The sequence below is a fragment of the Macrobrachium nipponense genome, chromosome 11 (genome assembly GCF_015104395.2).
Source record: "Macrobrachium nipponense isolate FS-2020 chromosome 11, ASM1510439v2, whole genome shotgun sequence".
NCBI classification, from domain to species: Eukaryota; Metazoa; Arthropoda; class Malacostraca; order Decapoda; family Palaemonidae; genus Macrobrachium; species Macrobrachium nipponense.
Genome location: NC_061087.1, coordinates 55,974,797 through 55,993,530, shown reverse-complemented (window position 1 = coordinate 55,993,530; position 18,734 = coordinate 55,974,797). Strand labels below are relative to the sequence as shown.

Sequence of the window (18,734 nt, the reverse complement as noted above, 5' to 3'; positions counted from 1 at the left end):
CTGGGCTTTGACCCAAGCATAAATCTTCATCTGAAAAAAAAAGGGTTACATATCTGCCACCAGAGTTTTGCTGGAAAGATATAATTGATCCTTTTCTTAGTCCTACTGAACCCTAGGAATCACCGGGTCAGCTTAAAATAAGCAGTTTCATCCTTAAAACTTGCTGCCAGTAGCATAGAACAAGTTTGGTACATCTCCCTCTACCAAACAAATTTTCATTGTTTTTTTTACAGGACAATACCCATGGCAGGTGGTATGAGCCATACCCACTGGCACAAAATGAGCTAAGCAATTTGATACAGAACACTTGAACTGAGGGTCTCCTGCATAATGCCAGCATCATAGTGATATAATAAGGCAAGTTGTTATTAGAAGCTAGTCAGAATCCAATTATTTATGAGGGACACCTCTGTAGTTCTGCACAGTTTCCATATTTGTAATAGATTCTATTATAAATCTATGTTAACTTAAGCCCTTTGACACTGGCTATGTAAAATTTTAATTTTAATTGTCATACCTAGAGGGTAAAATTTTAATTTGAATTGTCATGTCCTAGAGGGTTTCTGTTCCAGCTATTCTAGGTCCCTACCTATTTATAGACTTATTTAAAGCTTTCAAGGATATAAACAATGGTGCTTTTTAGGCTACTGCTACTGGTAGGATATTCTCTTAGAAAGGGGGTTCCAACTTAATCTGGTTAGGCTACAGCCTGTCCTGGGTTTATATCACCTTTAAAGATATAAGCTGCATGAGAACTCCACTATTATGTAGCCTTACCAATAGGCTACTGTATCAGCATCAGCCCCTAGTCATAACAACTGTTATTTAATTAATCCTAGGATGATGTTTATATCCAGTCCCTGGCTATTTGGGCTAAACTACCACTTGGTTCAGCAACAATAGGATGTCTAAATTGTTCTCTCTTAGCCTAGTAATAGGGCACTGCCTAATCCAGATTATTCTAGAACAAATGTAGAGGCTATATAAAAACAGAAAGTTACATGTAAACTCATAGTTAGGCTAACATTTTTTGTCTAACCCAGATTGTTTATATCTAGCCTTAGGCTAGCATAGGTTATTCCAATCTTGATTAATTAATTCACCCTTAAAAGTATGGAATTAACAAGGTATAATTTGTAGTCTTCAAGTTGGTCTGCTACCTCATAACATATTTGGTTTACTGTTTTTGGTCTACTATATAAAAACGGTAACTTACTAATGTGAAAACCTATACCTAGCTAGGCTAGCCTATCACCTAGCCTAGTTATTGTCTAATCAATCTTGATTATTTAATTCCCTTTTAAGGGTATGCACATGATAGCCTAGAGTATTAAGACAATGCTTAAGTATACAGGCTATATAAAAAGCAAAATGTCTGAAGCCTTTTATCTAATCCTAAGATCTTTGGATATGTCCTTAAATCTTACCTTAATTCAGGTTACTACCTAGTCCAAGTCTTTTTGTTTACCCTTAAGGGTATATAATCCTAGGTTATAGGCTACTGACAATTTCTTATACAGTCAGGCTAACATTCTCGCTGAATTGATGTAGACTACTGCCTATTGGGCTATTGTCAATATCATTATCTAAAAAGATTATTTCTTATTATAATAATAATCATTGTGGAACATTTCTTTATATAAAACTTCTAAATAGAATGATAAATTCTTCAAAGCAACTTTCACTTCTATAAATAGCTAACGATCATAATAAAATATAAGAAACGCTGACATGTGCTAATGAAAAAACTAATTTAAGGCTCTTCATGCACCATAAAATGATTGTTCCACAGTCTAAACTAAAAAATTTCAACCTTTACATTAAGTGCCCTCTTATCCTGAGTCCATTTATACTCTATCACGTTACAAAGTTTATCATTACAACACAATACCTGGCCACAAAATGAGTTAAAGAAAATTCTTTGTCATTAGTCTGGTCACCATGGAGCTCTGACTAGACCATGGAAAGGGTAATCCTTGAGGATGATACACCGACTACACTATTAAAAGATATCTTAGAGGAGCTGCATAAGCTGAAGGGGCAGGCTCTTGGTCTAAATCCTCTTCGTCAGAGAAAACTGGGGACAAAGATAGATCCTTAGATGACTTGGCCATAACAGGAGCTTTTTGCAGAAAACCCATAATATTGGCCAACTGCCGCCTGATGGGTGCCAAGGATGGATCCTCCACCATGGGCACAGAAGGAATCAAAGCTGGATGAGGTAGTGTCGGGTGCATGAAAGTTGCCACAGAGTGCTTGTCACCTGGCGCTGAATGCTTGTGAGCTGGCACCGGGCGCTCAGGAGTTGCTAACAGGTGCTCAGAAACTGGATTTGTCACTGGGCGATCGATCAGATGTTGGACACTCGTGAGACGATGGGAGCCTAGAAGAAGTCAATGGCTGCCTTTGGCACCTGAACATTTGGGAGGCAAAATATTGGGGCTTCAAATCAGAACTTAAGGGAGAAACATTATGCAGGCTGTGCCAAGCACTGCAGGACGGTTGACAGCTACAGGACAGTTCCTTGAACCGTTTACAGGGCAGCAGAGAAGAGCATGTAAACATAAGTTGTATACATCTCTTCTGAGGTCAAGACTCATCTGGAAAGTGCCATTGGCACATCTTGTCTAGTTTGTATACATCTCTTCTGAGTTCAAGACTCATCTGGAAAGTGCAATTGGCACATCTTGTCTAGTTTGTATACATCTCTTCTGAGTTCAAGACTCATCTGGAAAGTGCCATTGGCACATCTTGTCGGAACTAGCTGTCAAAGCCTGGGAGTGCACAACAGGCTCAACTAAGGGGGCAACTACCCATGGGCAAACCCCACTGATCTCCCTTGGATTGCCAGTATGTCCTCTCCCAAGGTCACCCGAGTGTGACAGGGACCTTTGTTTAGGAGAACCAGTGGGATGAACAGCCCCCACCTCCCCTTGCATAACACTAACACTTTTTGCATTATCACTAAACACTTTGTTTATAAGGGCCTTGTGTTAACCACTAATTTGATCTTGCGATTGAACCTGCACTCGAGACTGGCAATGGGATTTAGGTTGGAAGTATGGGAGCTAGGCATGGGAGTAGGTGGTACAATGATACAGGGACTGGTGATAGGAGACAATGCTGGAACAGGGGAAGGAGGAATGGAAAGATTGTCAACAACAGTAGGTTCAGGTGGAGATTCTAGGCTACATGCCCTACTTTTGGCTCTAGAAGCCATCTTCCTCTTCCTATACCTATCATGCTTATCTTGATAGGGTTTCAACACCTTCCATTGTTTATCATTCTAATCCTTACACTCATCACATGTTCACTCTTTTGTGGAGAGTTACCCCCTACAGTTAGCACAAATCGTAAGAGAGTTATGAGTCAACTTCATTAGCCTAGTCTTACAGCCTTCCCAATAATACTGAATGCTGGCGGAATTAGAGTCCAACACGATATCCAAAAAACAAGTTATATAAACATCCTAAGCTAAAGCTAACAAGCTTAAAAGCTACACGACTGTGAGAGTACTTCACCAACCAAAATAATGATGGAAACATTCAATGCGGAGCTGCTGCATACATTGATGTTATGTCGAAGGCTAGCAAAAATGAACTCAGCTCTTTGGCTTTCTTGTACCTATTGTTCCCCGGTAGTGGATGGGGTTAGTACCATATACAAATACAATAGAAGCACTACTATGATTTTTAAATTTAGGTTGCCGCACAAGTGGAAACTATAGCTATGTAATTACTTTGCAAGTTACTCATATGAAATCAGATATTTGACCCCCAAGTTCATTGGTTTTGCAGTTGAAAAAATCATGACATCACTTCAAAATTGATATGCAAAATTAAAAGTTGCACAGAAAGTGATTTTCCTAATACCAAAATACAGACATATAACGTATATACGGTAATACCCCAAACTTAAGCGAGGTTAGGTTCCAGACCCCCTCGCGCAAGGGAAGTTTCACATAAGTTTGGCACGATCTCTCAAAATGCTAATAAATGCTTACTTCTAGAGTTTGAACACAAAATATACCATAAACATGCTCCCTAAATAGCTAACTTTTAAATGAAATCAAAGTTACTGTATTTTCATATAAGTTGATAGCTTAATTAATTACCCATGAAAAAAGAAATATATTTTTGATAAAAATATAAGTGTGTGAAGATTACCTACATACAACATAGTTCTCTCTTTTTTCCCCCTTCTGACCAACAAATCTATTTCTAGAAGTCTTCACAACCACTTTGCTACCCTGACTGCAAGAGAGAGAGAGAGAGAGAGAGAGAGAGAGCGAAATTGAGAGAGGAGAACGAGGAGAGAGAAGGGAACGAGAGAGAGAGAGAGAAAGACGAGATGAGAGAGAGAGAGAGAGAGAGAGAGAGAGATGTAGTCTTTATGTAAGAATTAAGCTAACTTTTAAATAGTTACTGTAATTCCTTTTAAAAGTTAGTTACTGTAATTCCCTTTAAAAGTTAGCTTAATACATTACCCTTAAAAGAAATAAATGGTTGGTAAAAATAGAGGACTGTGTGAAGATTATATGAGCACAGAGAGAGAGAGAGAGAGAGAGAAATTATTATTCTTATTATTTACTATTATTTAATTTACACACAAATGCTTGAAAACTCATAAATTGCATAAAAAATTGAACAAACACCTTCGCAGGGTTTCTCCAGGGTTAGAAAATGTTGCGATTGCATTCGCGTGTCTGTGAAATACTTGCATATGATAATTAGTTAGGTTCCCATGAGAAGCGCTCACTATTGTGAATTTGCGCAACTCGAATCCCATAAGATTGAGGTATTACTGTACTACACTCTGTATAAGTTTAATTGAATTTGGTTCAGTCTTCTTGGCAAAATAAGCATGTAGTTTTGAAAAAACTAAGTTTTAAGAAAACAGCAAAAGAAAGATATTTTTGGACTTTCAAAACTCCTGAGAGACTCTGGACATCTTGAGCAAGTTATCCCTATACCATCAATACCCGTTTTCTCTGACACCTGTAGAGAGAATGGGATATTTTAGTGGATGACAATTATCTTTTAGTCAACTTTTTTCACACTCATTTTACATGCTTTTTTACAATTTGTCATTCACAGTGCCATACAAGTGATAAACAAATTGTCCGTGAACCAATCTAAAAATTTTTAACAATAACATTTCAAGATATGTTTATTTACACACAAAACAGTCCAAAACAGTGTGTAACTCATACTGATCTTATCTAGGATCATTCATAAAATCTTTTACATTTTTTTACAATTTTTTGTTCACAGTACCATGCAAGCGATGAACAAAATTGTCCATGAACCAATCTAAAAAAAATTTTTAACAATAACATTCTTAGAAAGTATGTTTATTTATACTTAAAACAGTTCAAAACTGTGTATAACTTACTTGATCCTACCCTGAATTATTCATACAGACTTTATTTTACAAGTCTTTTGTTTACAATCTGTGGTTCACAGTGTCATACAAGTAATGAACAAATTTGTCAATAAACCACTAAAAAATTTGTTGCATTATAACCCTTCAGGTTATAATTATTTAGACGTAAAAAAGTTGAAAACTGTTAACTAAAATTTGATCATTCCTCGAAATTCAGCAGTCGGTGCACCCTTTAACATAACCTGATGAAATAAAAAATTTTGCAAAGTATGATGTTATAATAAAACACTTCAATGTGACACTCAAATCATTATCACAAGTAACGATAATAATTTTTTTTAGAAACAATACATACTTCAACTATAATCCTTTAAACAGAAATCAAATGATGAAAAATGAAGGTCTAATTCACATGAGATCCAGACAGTTAACATGGTTGGGTGATTATGCGAGGCAAACATAAACAGGGTATAAAAACCAAATGGCTACATCATCGAACGAACACTTTATATTACAATGGCACAAAAAAATATATCATAGACCATGATCATAAGGTAATCACTTTGCAATAAAAATGACATGCAAAAAGTAGAACACAAACACCTTATGGGACAACAATAAATATACAGTAAATGAATTTAATAAAGAACTGACTCCCAACAGCAGTAAGACTTTTTTTTAATACTTCTCAAGATATCAACTTCAAACCTGAGAGTCAGGCTAAGTATGGAAGTGTTTTTTTTTATTGTTTAAACGTAAATATAGATAAAGTTCAACTGAATCTTCTTGAATAAGTTTAGAACACTGGAAAAAATAAGAATCTCAGAGAAGTCTAATTAGCTTATTTTTTAACAATGGCATATTAAGCAATATTGAGGATAAAATATCATATCAGTCCAGACAGGAAAAAATGCCTGTTCTGGATGACAAAAATGACATTTTTATAATAAGATGAACTTTTATAAACACTTACCGAGTAATTACATAGCCATTAGTTTCAAACTATCGCAGCAGCTTAAATTCAAAATTCCCGCCAACTCTTCAACTGTTTTAGTGTAGATGACTAGTCCCTCCCACTAATGGGAATACTATGAACAATTTGGCGACAACCTGATTATGTTTGTGCCCTTAAGTCCATGTGAGGGGAGGAGGGGAGGCTTGGTAAGTATATATAAAAATATTTTAGATATACTTACCAAGTATATATAAAATATATACTTGGTAATAAAATATTTTTATAATAAAATATTTTTATATATACTTGGTAAGTATATATAAAAATATTCTATTATAAAAATGTATTTTCATATATAAGAACTTACCAAGTAGTTCTTGCAGAGCTGAATATCACAGTGACAGGAGGTGGGATACATGGACATATTCTACTCCAAAACATTAAGATGCAATGAATCTGAAATGGAAAAGTTGCTAGCAATGGAAACAATGCTTGTTGTTCCTTACCAGTCAAGAGAGCTACTGTGGGAGAATACTGCCTCTGGTTGGTGCTCATCTTAACCTTTAGTGGCGAGGTGGTATACCCTAGGAGCACCTCTATTTAAAGGGAACTTTGCAGCAAAGGAGTATTCCAATGGCTAACAAAGCATTATTGGAAGTTGTGTAATAAAGGGATTTTGACGAAGATAAATATCTAATTCTGGGGGAGAAGACCTGTGTCGTCCAGTGAAAAGTACAAAGGCTAGTGCCGTTACAAAGGTTACTCTTCCTACCTCCCTCTCGCTCTTGCTACTACTACTCGACCTGCACGCCACCTTCATTCCTGTAATTAGCCTTTGTGTGTTCGCACACGTCTTCAACTTAGAAAAGTGAGCTACAGGAACTTTTCACCGGCAGACACAGGTCGAACCCAGAAAAGGAGCTATCCAAAGGCTAACAAAACTTCAACACGTGCTCCCGTCCTGGGTGCCACAATAAAAACCACCAGATAATACTGTCACCTACACTGACATAAGAAACAACAACCCAACCACTGAGAGTGGTGGGTGCCTCAGTTACAATATGCCCCCAGCTCCTCCGAAATAGACACCTCACTAAGGTGAAGAGATAGTACGAGAAAATCCTATGCTTCCTTCCAAAATACCATGAAAGTCACTGATAATGATTGTAAGGTACCGCAAAATATTAACAATACAGTGGAACCTCGAAATACGAGTCTCTACTTACGAAAAATCCAAGTTACGAAAGCAAAGACAAAGATTTTTTTGCTTCTGTATATGAAAATAATTCAGGTTACGAAAGGGTGTACTGTAAAGTTTGAGATTTGCCCGGACCGCCAAGAACAATTTCAAAACTCGCGCGCCACTCAGTAGACTCGCCACCATACCCCCGTTCTCCCATTGGTTCCTGATGCTAGTCACCGCCGTAAGATCCTGCTCTCCTATTGGTCAGCATCTATCCCATCATGCCTCTACGTAAAGGCGTCCTTTGGCCACTTCATCGCATCAGCGTTATCATATGGACATGGAATTCGTTCGTTCACATATACGTATTTTGTTAGTTAACATAAATTCGTGTTAGTGATTTCGCTTTCTACTTGTACGTATACTATATCGTGTTGTGTGTGAACTTAATTAACTTAATTAGCCTTGGGTCCCAAGAATGTTGCTGAAGTTCACGGAAAGAAGAGAATGCTTTCTATGAAGACTAAGATGGAGATAATTAAGAAGTATGAAGCTGGCATGCGGTTGAGTATGATCGCTAAGGAATACGGCCGAAATTCATCGACGATAGGCACCATCCTTAATCAGAAGGAAGCCATCAAAGCAGCTACACCTTCCAAGGGTGTGACTATTTTGTCCAACACGAGGAGCCACGTGCATGATGACATGGAGAGGCTGCTTCTTGTGTGGATTAAAGACAAAGAAATCGCTGGCAATATGATAACTGAGACCGCAATCTGCCACAAGGCCAGTGCTATTTTCGGTGATCTGATTGCCAGCTCGGACATGAAAGCGGCTTTAGCCTTTATTAAGATGTTCGACGAGATGACAATCAATGAAGGCTAGTTCTCATCAGCTACCCGGGCATAAGCCTATGAAAGACAGGTTTACACTTGCACTTTGTTCCAACGCCAGTGGGGATTGTAAGGTCAAACCCCTACTTATGTATCAACCTAAGACTCCTCGAGTCTTCAAGGCCCACAAAGTGCTAAAGGAGAAGCTTCCAGTGATGTGGAGGGCTAATGCGAAAGCCTGGGTAACGAGACTTTTGTTTCAGCCCGACAGTAAAGAATTTCTTGGAAGAGAAGCGCCTCCCTCTGAAACGTCTGCTGGTGTTGGACAATGCTCCTGCTCACCCTCCTGGCCTCGAGGAAGATATCCTATGGGAGTATTCTTTTATCAAGGTTCTTCATCTTCCGCCTAACACCACCCCTCTCCTCCAGCCCATGGATCAGCAAGTGATATCGAACTTCAAGAAGCTGTATACAAAACATCTTTTCAAGAGATGTTTTGACATCACCGATACCCCAAACCTCACCTTGCGTGAATTTTGGAAGGAGCATTTCGATATCGTGATATGCATCCGACTCATTGATCAAGCTTGGCAGGAGGTTTCAAGGCGAACCTTGAATTCTTCGTGGAGGAAATTCTAGCCTGATGTCGTATCCGCCCGAGACTTCGAGGGATTCAACGTGGGCGAAGCTGATGCAGATTCAGAAACAGTTGATGATCCTGAAACTGTTTTGCAACCAGATCTTGACGAGATCGTTGCACTCGGCAAGTTTATGGGGCTGGTCGTCAACGAGGACGACATCAATGACCTTCTCGAGGAGCACCAAGAGGAGCTTATGACGGATGACCTGAAGGAGTTGGAGGCCATGCAACATACTGTCATTCAAGAAGAGTTCTCTAGCAGTGGCGGGGAGGAGGAGGAGGACCCTATGACAATGGCAGAAATTAAGGAGGCTCTAGCTGCTTTTCATAAAGTGCAATCTTTTGTAGAAAAGAGACACCCGAAAAGGCTTACACAGGTCGTATGCTTGCGCAGTTCGATGACGTTTGCCTGAGTCGTTTCAGGAACATTGTGAAAAGCAGGCAGAAGCAATCTTCCTTGGATAGTTATTTTTTGAAGAGGCCTTTGTAGTAGTAAGCAAACAGGAAGATCCAAGAGATATGAAAAAAACAGAAAGTTGAAGTGGTGAAGAAATTGAAATTTTGTAAAAAAAAAAAAAATAAAATAAAATAAAAAATAAAAAAAGGAATTTAATTTTAAGTTTTTTGTAAAGTTAAGTGTTAATGTTTTCTGTCATTTGTTAATGTGTTTCATAAAGTTTAGTGTTAATGTTTTCTGCCATTTTTTAATGTTTCATAAAGTTGAGTGTTCATGTTTTCTCCCATTTGCCCTCCTCCTTTGTCGCCACTTTCGGAGATCGCCTCACTTGAAAGGTAAGGTTCCACATTTTACTACATATGTATGTACATGTACGTACAGTATTTCTTGTATCATGTACACTAATACACTTTATTTACAGCTCCTCACCCTGAGTCTGAGGTGAGTACATGTGTTTGTGTTTTGGGTTTTTTGTTTTTAGCTTGTAATCTCACCACATTATTTACAGGCGCCCAACGTGGGGCTGTTGGTGTGGCAGCTGGAGGATGGTTGGTGTGGTGGGTTGTATGATTGGTGAAGAAAATGAGTATGGAAGGTTTGACTGAAGTGGAGAGGCTGAAGGAGGCATTGCAGATGTTGAGGGAAGCTAAGGAAAGAGTGGAAGAAGAGAATGAGAGGTTGAGGGTAGAGTGTGAGGAGCTGAAGAGCGAGTTAGAGGAAATGAGAGGAATGCCAAGGAGTGCGAAAATGGAAATGAAAGAAGAGGTGAAAGGAGCAGAAGAGAGAATGGTTAAGAAAATTGACGAAAAATTGGGAGTAATGATGAATGCAGTCCAGGAGATGATGAAGGGATTCATGGGAGAGGGAGTAGTAGGAGGTGGGCCTACTGGATAAGGATAAACCTGAGGACAAGAATAAGAAGGGGGGAGAGGAAAAGAAGAAGACTAAGGGAAAGGTGGTTAGTAAAGGGTGACGGACAGGATGAGACTAGGACTGAATACACTGGGGAAAAGGCTGAGAGTGATTTGGATAGCGGTGAGTGGAAACAAGTAGGTAGAAAGAAGACGGGTAAGAAGAGTGTAATCAAGAGCATGGATGTTAGTATGGAAGTTGATTCGTTGTACGTATTCGGAAGAGGTTAAGAGGGATCAGAAAAGAGGGATCAGAATGAAAGTAGCGAAAATGAAAGTGAGAATGAGCAAGAAGTACGAAAGGCTGTGTATATGAGGTACCCCAATGTGCACAATACGAGGAATATGGTAGTATGGACATGGGGGACTTTTTTTAAGGAATATGAGAAGTATTGTGTGGCTAAGTATGAGGATAACAAGAGAGTCTGGGCAAGAGGGTTAGGTAACTTCTTGATGGGATTTTTGTGGATTATATATGGGGTAATAATGAATGTAGGGAATGTGCCTTATGAGAGTGTGAAAGCCAGGATTGTGGAACAGGTGAAGAGGATAAAGAGTAGTGTTAGATTTATGAGAAAACATGATTTTGAAGAGGCAAGAATGAATGTTGGGAGTCGTTGTTAATGAATGTGTGCAGGCTGGAAACATAAGTTAGAAAAAAGTTTGGGGACGAAGGGGTAAATGAGTGTAAAGAGTTAGTGAGGAAGTTGTTGGCGATAGTGCCTGAGTGTGCATAAGTTTATAAATCTAAAATGTAAGGAGAAAATGAGATGGACAAATGAAAGGTTGATGTGGAACGACATTTTAGAAATAGTAGAGGATTATGAGTTAGATTACGTGTAGGATTATGAGTTAGATTAGTAGAGGATTATGAGTTAGATTACGTGAGGCAGTTCTAGAAGGGCCGAGGTGAATGGCAGAGCAAGTGGTTGATAGAGTGTGAGAGTAACATAAGTGTAGTAAAACCTAAGAGAGATCGGAGTCCAGGCATTGGAAGAGTAGGATCAGTTAGTCCTGAATGAGAGCAGCAGTGTTACAGATGTGGAAAGCCAGAACACAAGAATGAATAAATGTCGGTGGGCGTTAGGAGCATGCTTCGGGTGTGGGCAAATGGGGCATTTAGTGAGCAAGTGTAAGAAAGATAGGGATATTAAGTGTTACAGGTGTGGACAAGTAGGGCACATAGGGAGTGGATGTCAGGGTACCTGTGTGAATGTGATTTGCAGTAATTGTGGGAAGAACAGGCATTATTCTAGGATGTGTAAAGAACAGCATGCAAAATGTGTTGAATGTGGAATGGAAGGTCATGTAGCGAGTGTGTGTAGGCAAAAGAGGATGAGTCAAGCAGGGAATTTGGGAAACTAGGTGTTAAGGGGATTCAGTTGGGTGGGTCCTCTAGTATGCGACAGTATGTTCGGGAGAATGTGATGAGTGAGTGGTTGAGGGTGAATAAGTGTGAGCCGAGCATCAGTGAGCAAATGGGTCTGGGAGAGCGGAGTTGGTGTTGGTTGAGTATGGGAGGAGGCGGAAGAGTGTGAAGAAAGGGAATGGAAGGAGGAAGCGTAAGTGGCATGATAAGGGTGCTAGTGTCGGGGTGCAAATGGTTGATAAAGCGTGTGGTACAGATGACTTTGAGGGAATGAATGATAATTATAGTGTATGTGGGTTTGAGTTAACAGGGATAAGTGAGACCTCAGTGGGAAGGAAACTGTGTAGTAAGGAGGTAGTTGATAGGATGGATAAGTCTTTGCAAGAGTTTGACAGAAATATGAATGAACTGAGTGGTTTGGTAGCAGAAATAGGGGAGATGTTGGGACAAGAGATAATGGGAATTTGAATGAAAGTGCTTTGGAAGAAGTGAATGGCGATGTAACTGAAAGAATGTATAAGGGTCCTCAAACAAGCTCCAGGGGGCCTGCATCTGAGCATCCTTGGGTGTTGCAAAAGGTGATTTAGTGTGGATGTTGAGTCTGGGGGAACGTTAAATGTACTGGGGGAGGTAAAATGGAGGAGTAATGATAGTAGTTAAAATTTGACGTCTCCGAGGGTTGCGTGAGAGAGAGAGAGAGAGAGAGAGAGAGAGAGAGAGAGAGAGAGAGAGAGAGAGAGAGAGAGAGAGAGATTGGCGAAGGAATGAATGAGAGTTGTTTGATGGCGGTCATAAGCGTGTCTGTTATGGCGATCGCCGTGTATATCTGAGGCAAGCGTCGGTTACAAGCATCGGGGGAAGTGAGCGTCTGGGAGCAGAGCCGTGTTGTTGAGTCAGAGTCTGTGGTAGCAGTATTATTGATGGTCAGTTATTTTGTGGTTTTTGAAGCTGTTGTTTGAACTGTTGTTGGTATTGTATGGTTGAAGGTTGTTGTGCCTGTGTTGTTGAGTTTGGTGTGCTTGTGAGTTCTGTTGGGTTGTAGATGAGTTGTTATTGTGGTTTCTTGATGTTGTAGGCAGTGTGTTGACTTGTAGGATTATTGTTTTTTTGGTATCGATAGTGATTATTTGTGCAGTGGTCTTTTGTTGTATGGTTATTGAATTGTTGTGTGGTGGTTGTCCTTGTTCGGTTGTTTGTGTGTTGTTATGATGGTTAGGCTAGCCTAGCCTAGCTATATATCCAGCTGACAGCGGCACAGCTCCTCACCTTGAGTCTGAGGTGAGTACATGTGTTTGTGTTTTGGGTTTTTTGTTTTTAGCTTGTAACCCCACCACACCAAAACTTTAGTTAGACTGAAAAAATTGAGTGACTAGAAAACTTGATTGACTGCCCACAGTAAAAGCTCTCCTGCTGTTTGGTGGACAAAATATGAGAGAGAGTGTCTCCCTACTAATGTAATAAGATTAGGACTGTGGTTTTGCCTAAATAAATTACTACACTCTAGGAGTAGAAAAAAAGGTCACGAAGCACTGAAGCCTTAAACGAACTGCTTTCAGCTCTCTGACAAAGTTGTGCAGGCTCTGTTCTTCTGTGGACATGGTTCCTGAAACTTCCTGGTTCTCAAAGAGGACTCCTCACCTTGGAAAAAGGTGCTGAGCAGAACACTAAGTCCAATCTCAGAGGAAGAAGGGACACCCCTTCCAAAAGTCTAAGTTGAGACAGCCACTGCTGCAGGTCCGACAAAAATCCGGGACTAAAGGAAAAAAAACGATGGTGTCTGGCTGTGATTCCCTGTCCCATCTGGTCTTGTGTTCAAAACCTTCGAGCTTTTCCTTTCAAAGGGACACAAATATTAGTCGTCCTGGGATACGTGGACACATCCAGGTAAAAACTGATGTTCACGGCCAGGAAAAGAAGACAAATGTAAGAGAGAGGACTAGTAGACTATCTGGTTTGTCTCCATCTTGAACTTCATTTTAATCAAAGAGAGAAGGGAGCTGTGGGCCATGCAGACTCTCTGATGATTCTGTGGGCTCACAAGCAACAGTGAACTTGTATACCATCATACAGACTTGTGAGCAACTGAGTGGACTAGTAGCAGACTCTGCTGATCCATGACAGTCGTATAGACACTAGGACATCTGTGCAGGAATGACTTCTTATTGGACTTGATAACAGTTGCGTGGACTCGATGACACCTAGTACAGACCAAGGACATTTGCGAAACTGTACATGGAGGAACTAATATCTGGCATGTTTATAAAGCTTGAAAAATCCATAAGACACACAAAAGCTTGGTCATGGGATAACAGAGACCTGTCCAAAAAAAAAAGAGGTGTGACAAATTTTCCTGCAGACACAATACTCTGAACAGAAATAATAGTCCGTGAGCGGGAGCCTAGCACTGGCTAGATAGTGCAAGCCATTCGGGAAGAGAAGACAGAAGTCAGGAGTTCAGGAATCACCACCAGGAAGATGACGCCAGGAGCTCGGAATTTGATTCCAGCCATTTGAGAACAGGTACCAACATGAAGTGCTGGTCCTAGAGGGATCATGGTGCTTATGTTTATTAACTGGAGCCCAAGTAAGGTCTTTCAACAAAAGCGCGCTCACGAGAGATTTTGTCATTCCAAGGAAGACTGACCAAGGCCAGATTGATGGAATCACAGTAAAACTGCAGTTAGTTTGTGAGATAAGGCTAGCCTCCTTACTGCATGACAGAATGGAGAATGGCCAGACCCATGTGCATGTATCTTCAGCGGCCATGAAATATAAATATAAAGTTCTGATGCTTACTATTTACATTGTAAACCTCAGAACTGGATGAAAACTAAAGGAAAAATGCAAAACCTACTTATGCATCTGTCAAACTTGAATAACATCTCAGTGGACGACAGAGTCCCCAGTCGACTCATCCACTAACGTTCCGAATAAGAAAAGAGGGTGGAAATTAGTGGACCATCTTGAAGCTTGATTCTCTTGCAGACAGAAAGGCCAAATTATTCTGAGAGTTGAGAGAAAATGTCAGCTGGTTACGACTGTGTGGCTATACTGACGACGCTCAGACACTGGAAGCTCAGACACGGACACTCGGACACTACTGCAGCTGAAACTAGCCTTTTCAGCTGCTGAGAATCACAAGAAAAAATTACCATCAGTGCTTCCAGTCCACACTACTGGTGCTCAGACACTTTAGCAGCTGAATTGAGCCTCTTTAGGGCCGAGAAGCACTAAAATAACTCCCTCAGCTCCTCTAGCCTGCAATGGAAAGTACATTCAAATGAACGCCTTTCTGATAGCTGTTCATCGAGACCTGGGACCAACAACAGGCTTAACTGAGGGGGGCAACTACCTGTGGACAAACCCCACTACCCTCCCTTGGACTTTCAGTCTGCCTTCTCCCAGGTTTAGGGGGAGCCTGACAAAGACCCTTGTCTAGGAGTGTCGGCAAGATGAGCAGTCACCTCCACTGCATAACATCTCACTATTAAAAGGTTAATTTCTGTTAACCCTGACACAAGACTGACATTAATTTCTGTTAACCCTGACACAAGACTGACATTAATTTCTGTTAACCCTGACACAAGACTGACATTAATTTCTGTTAACCCTGACACAAGACTGACATTAATTTCTGTAAACCCTGACACAAGACTGACAAAGGCAGGGGAAGGAAGCGAAGGAGCCAGGCACGGAGGCATGGGAGCAAGTTGATAAAAATTATGAGGGCTAGTAGCAGGGGGAGAAAACTGGATGCGGGGAGAACTGGCGCCAGATTGATAGATGGTGACTGGTGAGCCAGAAGCTCAAAAGCCAAGAGCTTGGAAAGAAGGCGAGTGCTACTGGGCACTTGGAGCTGATTTTTGCTGCCAAATCATCCGCAAAACCCCATTGTAACCAAAAACAAAGCACCATTCTCTCCTCACTACATTCTGCCCTTACACTTATCAGTTTTCTGCAAAGGAAAGTGTGATAAAATCTTTAATTAATTCTTAAAAAAATATTTATTTTGGGATATACAGAGTACCCCATACAAACATGTTAATTCCTATCAAACATTATCCTTACAGAAAATATCAGTTCGATAACGAACACAAGTTTATGTTTATTATGCTACACTGTAAAGGAGTGTTGAATAAATGATTGCAAATTCACCTGTGGTAAAAACGATATACTTGAATCAGATCATTATGACAAAACAATAAAATACTGATCCTGAAAGCCATAAGCTTGAAGGCTACTCAAAATCTGCAATAACACACCATCAAAAACCAGTTAATATTGAAAAAAGCTACTGCAAAGATCCAGTGTTTTCATTGGCATAAACAGAATGAGGTTGTCTGCTAAATCGTTCCCAGTATTCCTGTTAGTGGGTGGGACTAGTCATCTACACTAAAACAATGAAAGAGCTAGTGTGAATTTTGAATTTCAGCTACTGCAATAGTTTGAAACTAATAGCTGTGTCATTGCTCGGTAATTTCATTATATAAAAAGAAGTAAAGGCAGTCGCCAGTTATCGACGATCCAGTTTTATGGGGCTTGTCTAGCGCCAAAAATCAGCTATTTTCAGCAACAAAATGCACAGATTTCCAGTTACTGGTGCAGATAACAGACTATTGGCACAGATACGTACCTAACGGAGGCGCCATTAATAGGTTATTGGCACCGATAAGCCCCAAAAATTGAATCAAGCTGTTGGAATGGAACCCCCAATAACCGGGGACTGCCTCTATTCATTGCCACTATCATGAATGAAAGATAAAAAAAAAAAAAAAAAAAAAAAATCATGTGATACCAGAATACACAAGATAAAGGATTTCTATTCTGTACATATTTACATAATACTACTCATTATTTCCTAGGAAACTGATAAAACCAAGATTAAAATACATCCTTGTTAAACTCAAACACAATGACAGGCAAATGAGATACATTACCGGTACTTGATCACGCCACTTACCTAACCAGGATATTTTCTTAACTGTAATGTTGACGAAATTTCTTTGGAGACTTTGCTGTATAATTTACATCATTGGAATAACCCAGAGAAAATAACTCATGATGAATTTGATAAAAAATATATTTTATTCAGTTTACTATTCGTTCCTGTAATTGCTGTTCCTGTTGATAAACTTTTCTAAGAACTAAATAATCCCTTAAAAGATGATATAATGCAGCATATGACACAGTTAACACCAAGGCTGTTGCTAAAAGCTGATGCCACTGATGCAAAGATGCTAATAATACCAAATGCAGCAAGACACAGCAAACACATATCCAAACTAGAACCAGCACTGGTCTGGAGGGATCATAAAATATAGCCTGCAAATAAAAAAATAAAAATATATAAATATACGTATATAAATATAATAATAAAAAACTAAATGATGACACCAATTTCACACACAGTACTAGAAAGGAAGACATGATGTACTACCCATTACGATAAGAGACAGTTGAACAGTTTAATACAATTTCTGTTTCTTAGATATAAGAAGGAATTTTGAAAGATGGAAGAGGTGTGAATGGTATGCCAAGCAAGACAAAGCTAATCAGATTTAGTTTGTGGAACACATCATTCACTTACTTGTCTGTGGGGGAAATTTCACTAATTTGCTGATTTGAGTGGTATCTTGTTGATATATGCATCCCTATCCAGTAGGACAACGCCTTTACCCTTATTGAGGGGACATACAATTTTGTCTTCTCTCTGGGACAGCGACGAGAAAAGTAATGACTTTCAAATTCTCAAGTCGCTGTCCCAGAGAGAAGACATTATTGTATGTCCCCCCGATAAGGATAAAGGCGTTGTCCTACTGGATAGGGATGCATATATCAACAAGATGAACCATGTCCTTTCCAACCTTAAAAAATTTAGGGGGGTTGGACCTCCAGAATTTAGTCTAATATTCAAGACCGAGGACAAGATTAATCGCAGCCTTAAACAACTTTTTGACAATAATGTTTTGAATGATCAGACATATCGGTCTCTTTACAGTACTGGCTCTTCTTTCAGTTCCTTGTATGGGTTACCTAAAATCCATAAAGAAAATGTTCCTTTACGTCCAATATTAGCTGCCTATAACTTGCCAAATTTTGTCTTAGCCAAATTTCTAGTCCCCCCTACTCAACGGTTTAACAAGCAATGAACATACATTACTATATTCCTCCAAATTTATTCCCAAGATTTTACAGCAACACCCTGGCCATTTTATGGTTAGTTACGGTGTATCCTCACTGTTCACCAATGTACCTCTCACCGAAACTATAGATATAATAATTACTGCTTTATTTCCTACTAAAGATAGTGTTTTTGAAGGTTTTGATATTGACTCTTTTATAAAAAATTTGGAACTGGCTGTGATGGATAACTATTTCATTTTTAAATGGAAAATTTACAAACAAATGGATGGCATGGCAATGGGCTCTCCTTTAGCCCCCACATTTGCCAATATTTTTATGTCACATGGAAAAACCATTTCTTGACCAGTGTCCTTCATCTTTTGAACTCATTTTTTATAAAAGATACGTAGATGATACGTTTGTACTTTTTAAAGATAAAGATCATACACATTTGTTCCTTAATTTCATTAACTCATTTCATTCGACATTAATTTTACTATGGACATAGAATCGAATAACAAACTGCCATTTTTAGATATAGCAATTTCATGATGTAATGATAAATTTTTAACAGGTGTGTTTAGAAAGAAGACTTACTGGATTGGGAGCAAATTTCTTTAGTTTTTGTCCATTGGTTTTCAAACTTAATGCATGCAAGACATTATTATGTAGGGCTTATAATGTCATGCAACTGGGTCATATTCCATGAGGAAGTGATTTTCTTGCAAAACTATTTTAGCAGAAATTGCTATCCATCCCACCTATTTGAGAAAATCTTGAGAGTTTTTAATTGACAGTGTTAAACCGAAAACACCCACTTTTAATGTATCTAAAAAAGAACTGTATATATCCTTGCCTTTTCGTTCAACATATAAACT

General features: G+C 39.3%; 1 protein-coding gene across 3 annotated transcripts in view; it reads right to left on the bottom strand.

Annotated features, from left to right (window-relative positions):
* Nucleotides 1-4,358: 4,358 nt before the first annotated feature.
* The window catches only part of LOC135206054 (transmembrane protein 39A-like), a 387,090-nt gene continuing 372,714 nt past the window's right edge, over nt 4,359-18,734 (bottom strand). For 2 of the 3 annotated variants that reach the window (XM_064237257.1, XM_064237246.1), the window contains exon 10: nt 11,257-17,055. In XM_064237257.1, the coding sequence (XP_064093327.1) occupies nt 16,822-17,055 (234 nt within the window). In that variant the 3' untranslated portion in view covers nt 11,257-16,821. Of the gene's footprint in view, nt 5,628-11,256; nt 17,056-18,734 lie in introns of those variants that run through there. The other variant, XR_010312668.1, reaches the window with a different exon arrangement.